Source organism: Lucilia cuprina, chromosome 4 (assembly GCF_022045245.1).
Source record: "Lucilia cuprina isolate Lc7/37 chromosome 4, ASM2204524v1, whole genome shotgun sequence".
Classification (NCBI taxonomy): domain Eukaryota; kingdom Metazoa; phylum Arthropoda; class Insecta; order Diptera; family Calliphoridae; genus Lucilia; species Lucilia cuprina.
Window position 1 is genome coordinate 50,112,003 of NC_060952.1, and position 2,828 is coordinate 50,114,830.

The following is a 2,828-nucleotide window of genomic DNA, read 5'->3' on the forward strand; positions in this document are numbered from 1 at the left end:
CATTTGCACTTCTTGTATATGGCGGATAATCACACCTAGTTCAAAAAAGAAAAAAGAGGGAATGTGGCCTTCAGCCTTAGAGATGAATACGATAAAATTTATGAAATGGAAATGAAAGATAAAATTAGTTAAGATAAAGAGAAAACTAACTTAGAATAAGAATCTACTAATGAGAATGTGGCCTTCAGCCTTAAAGATGAATATAATAAAATCTATGAGATGGAAACGGAAATGAAAGATGAAATTAATTAAGATAAAGGGAAAACTAACATAGAATAAGAATCTATTAACGTTAAAATATTGTATAAGTGAAAATGTGAAGTAGGAATTTAATTAAATGTGAAGTAGAAATTTAATTGTACTAATCGTACTAACACTTTAACAATACAATCATACTAACACTCTAACAAACTAATCGTAGAGCTAGACAAACCAACATTTATCATTCCAGTCTCACGTGGTTCACGGCCGTGAACAGTCTACAAATCTTCGAATACCACTCGAAGTTGGTTACATTCAAATACGGCAAAGGTTGGCTGGTTGATGGAAGGTTTAACCTGGTTCATGTTATCAACTTAGAGGAATACGAGCGCCTATTAGGCCAAACCGTGGCAATGCTGGAAAAAATTGCTGTGGATGAGAAAGAACGGATGGTAATTGATTTCCATGTTAATACAATTTTTTCCCAATTAGATACGCTTAGGGGTAAATACAAGAAGCTGAAACGCTCTATAAGTCGGATCGGTTCAGCTTGGAAGTGGTTGGCTGGCAATCCGGATGCAGCAGATTGGGATAATGTGTTGAGGTCTGAACAAAGCATCATTGAAAATAATAATCACCAATACGTGATCAACGATCGACTCTTTAAAGCGTCAAAGGAAACAATATCTAAGGTTAATGCAATGGTGGCGCGATTTCACAACGAGGTCAATGCAACGAACACTTTAAAAAAAAATTATTAATCAAATCCTACGCCAAATAATGGTTATCAAAGAAGAGGTAAACGAGGTTATGAGAGTCGCGCAAATGGCCAAAGGTGGCATAGTCAACTCTAATGTACTCGACAGAGAAGAAATTCACCGCATAATTGACGAAATTGCAACACTCCCTTATTCTAATGAATTGGAGGCCATCGAGTACGCCGATCCAAGGGAAGGAAAGGTTATAGACTTACCGTTTAACACGTTGCTGGTTAATGAAGAAGAGACATATGGCGTCACCAAACCATGCATGCGAATCAACAACAATACCGTGTGTGAGGAAACGAGCTTGAGAAAACTCCCTGAAGATGATTGTGTTTGAATTCTCATCAAAGGAGGTGAAGCAGAATGTTCCTACAGATCCTGTGAAGAAGATGTTGTCGAACTTGTTACGGAAGACACCATATTCATTACCAATTTTAGAGGTAATCTCCAGAGTGGTAACATTACTAAATTCCTTTCGGGAACCTACGCAGTGCGACTTAACAACGAAGAAGTGAAAATAAAAAATGTTACGTACACCAGCCGAAGCGAGACATCTATACGAATCCTACCCCAGATCGTCACAACCATCCTAGAAGAAAGGCGGCAGCTTGACATAGGATATCTTCACAATATGAGTTTACAAAACATAAAAAATTTAGAAAATCTAGACATAAAATACCACTACTCTATAGTAGCGGATTGCACTATTTTTTTGCTCCTATCATTCCTAGGCTACCTATGCTGGAAAGCTTTATACTCTCAAGTGCGTCTCCCTCCGCTGCAGAGCACAAGCAACGTGGCATGCAAACCCCAATCTGCGGGACGCAGATTTTTGGCAAGGGAGGAGTTAACACAATCAAGTATACATGAGCGGGAAAAATCTACACAAGGTTGTGCTGACGGTGCACACGCGCCAGCTAGTATGCAGGATCATATTTCGTCTGGAAGATTTCACAACGTGGGAATGGAATAAGTTGGATCAGCAGAATTATTTAGATTTAAGCATTTAAAAAATATTGTTAGAGTTAGTCTTACTTGGGAGGTTGACCAAAGCGGTCGTTAAATAAAATTGTAAAACCGAAAATTAACGTGTTTCATTTATAGTGGACAAGTCGGTGTCCACTTAAAAATAATTTTTTTTAATTTCATACAACGAAGGAAGTTAACCTACATAACGAAAAACACAGAAAAACAAAATAAACAACGCAATAAAACGAACCTACATCCAAATATACGAATAGAATTCACAAAAACAAAATACAAATATACAGTGTTGTTGCTTATTTAACAAGCATAAACATTGACGAGACGTATATTTTGTTTTTGTTTATCGTAAAAAAATTGTTTTAAAAAGAACATGGAAAAAATTTGTGTTAGTTTTAAATTTCAAAATTGCATTATTCGCATAAAAATTATTGTACAATAACTCCCAATCTAATCTCATATAATTGAAAACGTTTTAAATACTTTTTTCTATTCATTAAAAAATATATTTGCAAAACAAAAGGGAAAATTATTTTATTTTAACAAAAAATGCAAATCATATTTTTTTGCTGTGTATTTTAGGAGAAAATACAAAGCTGAATAAAACCAAATACATATACACACACACGTGTACATCTTTTTCTATATACAGCGTTGTTGTTGCTTTTATAATAATGAATACTTTTGCAACAACTATTGTAAAATCTCTATTATAGATGTTGACAAATATGATGATCTAAAGGGGGGTAATCTATAATAAGATCAAAGGGGGTAATCTATAATAAAGATATAATTATAATTACTCAGAAATTGAATAATTATAATTGGGGTTGGAGAGAAATTTAAGGGTTAGTTGAATATTGTTTAGGCTGGTTCAAT

The 2,828-nt window shown here is 34.7% G+C and overlaps 1 protein-coding gene across 1 annotated transcript in view; it reads right to left on the minus strand.

Moving 5' to 3' along the window:
- Positions 1-2,711: 2,711 nt before the first annotated feature.
- LOC124419188 overlaps positions 2,712-2,828 on the minus strand; it is an 831-nt gene continuing 714 nt past the window's right edge. The window contains exon 2 of the mRNA XM_046947799.1: positions 2,712-2,725. Coding sequence (XP_046803755.1) covers positions 2,712-2,725 — 14 coding nt within the window. The remainder of the gene's footprint in view (positions 2,726-2,828) is intronic.